Source organism: Cynoglossus semilaevis, chromosome 12, assembly GCF_000523025.1.
Source record: "Cynoglossus semilaevis isolate Cse_v1.0 chromosome 12, Cse_v1.0, whole genome shotgun sequence".
Lineage (NCBI taxonomy): Eukaryota > Metazoa > Chordata > Actinopteri > Pleuronectiformes > Cynoglossidae > Cynoglossus > Cynoglossus semilaevis.
The window spans coordinates 17,266,083-17,268,140 of NC_024318.1; the positions used below are offsets into that span (position 1 = coordinate 17,266,083).

A 2,058-nucleotide genomic window follows, 5' to 3' on the forward strand; every position below is an offset into this window, starting at 1 on the left:
CTCCCCCCCCACCCAGTTTCTCCACCTCTGATGAGCGGTCAGTTCACTTTGGTGAGTACTTCATCAGCAAACATGTTGATCGACATAATCTACAGAGGACTCAACCTCACTTTTATTTTCTGTAATTTCTTTTTCAGATGGCTGGTAATGGAGTCTACCTGTCGACTGGTTCAATAAGCTCTGATGCTTTTGGAAAGAGGATGCGGGTTAGAAATAATGTGATGGTTGGCAATCAGAGCACTGGAATAGATGAGCTGATGCTTTTCAATGAGGTATTGAGCAAAACCTCTGGCTCTCTTTTGTTATATAACATGTTGCTACTAAATCACAAACAACATACTGTAAATATATATATATATCATTACAATATATATATATGTGTGTGTGTGTACTAGGTGTGTGTGTGTGTGTGTGTACTAGAGTTGGCCCGCCACAATACAGCCTCTATATACTGACAGGATTTGTAGTATTAGCGGTGTATGCTCTATGTTATAGCACATACCTTCCACTGTGAAGGTTCCACTGTATTGTAAAATAGTGAGCTGTTCTGTCTTAATATGGTGGAGCTGGTGGGCCGGAGGAAAAGAGGAAGAAAAGTTCATGGACATAGAGAAGGTTGTGTGAAAGTAGAAAATGGCCATTTTAGTGTCCAGTGAAATACGAACCTGTTTCCTGGGTTGGTTGGGCGGTCGCTTTCCCACTGGTCGGAGCTGTACACCTTTCTTGATTCTTTGCATCATTTCGTCCACAGCCTGCTGCCTTATGTCTGGACCTGGTAACATATGCATGCACATCGTAAGCATTTCCATACATACACAACAAAGGTAAGACATCGAGGTCTAGAGCTGTCATTTTTAATGAGGTGCAATGCATTTCAATGGTCCGATAAAAAAAAAACAAAAAAAAAAAACATTATCAAAACGGGTTTTTAAGTAGTTTACAAGTACGAGGCAATGTTTAATTCAGTAGCAGTGACATTGAAATAATTACACCAGCCCCCTGACATTCACTGACTGTAGTTTAATTTGAAGAAACAGAGCTTTTTTTCCTCTTTATTTTGTCATAAATCAGTTTGCCCTTGTTTGAAACATAATGATCTCTCCGTGTCGGAATCAAAGCAAATACCGTGGCTGGATTGGGGATATTTAAGTACACCAGTTTTTTTTTTCTCACCAGTCAATGGTCAGGTACCCTACCTGACCATGGACTGGTGAGGAAAAAAAAATTTAATAATCCTATTTTCATCTACTTTTTTTTAAAGTTTGCAAATAGGGGAAAAAGGCGACAAAGTAAAATATGGAATAATCATATTTAAATGAATCACACTAGACATTTAGAATGCACGGCTGGTGGAAGTATTTGTTGGACAAATGTCTTTGAAATATCACAAATTGAGAATTTCTGTGACGGCAACACTAAAATATTTTCTTTCCAAAGTCCTCAAAAGGAGACTATTATTCGGGTGTCAGAGCCGAAGATGCCTCGTGCAGTGTCCAATTCACTTCTCAAATATTCATAAACAATTTGAAAAATGTGGGCTGAGTGTAGCCTGTTCAGTCACCACTCATGTCCTAGCCGCTTCTTACAAGTCAAGGCCTCTTCTTTTGTTTGCGCTAATTGGAGAATTTAACACAGTGAACCAAGAGGTCAGATTCGAAGGTTTGCGTTTGAATTTCTCATGTGCCACTTGCTGTTTTTCCTTCAGCGGTGTCGAATATACACTGAAGTGACATTGATTTGCAAAAGAGAAGGTGAAAAATAAAATTGTAAAAGGAGTACTACAAAGAGAGGAAAAAGGAAAAAAAAAAACGATTTAAGACCATTCCTCTGGTATTGAATGACAAGCCGTAAAAGCCGCAGAGAAGAGAATAAAATGAAATAAGATGGACAGGAAAAAAAGGAATGAGCAAAAGATTTAAAACAGAAAATGAAGAAACAAAATAAATACAGCGTACAACTTCTCTGTACACCTAAGGAAACGCAAATTTTCCTTACTAATTTTCATACACTCGCATTTCAATTTTAGAGAAAACTAGCTTTCCCCAATTTTTTTTTTTT

General features: G+C 37.9%; 1 protein-coding gene across 1 annotated transcript in view; it reads right to left on the reverse strand.

Moving 5' to 3' along the window:
- The window catches only part of shtn1 (shootin 1), a 29,860-nt gene that overhangs the window by 8,296 nt on the left and 19,506 nt on the right, over window positions 1–2,058 (reverse strand). The window contains exon 13 of the mRNA XM_025060969.1: window positions 666–772. Within this exon, the coding sequence (XP_024916737.1) occupies window positions 666–772 (107 nt within the window). The remainder of the gene's footprint in view (window positions 1–665; window positions 773–2,058) is intronic.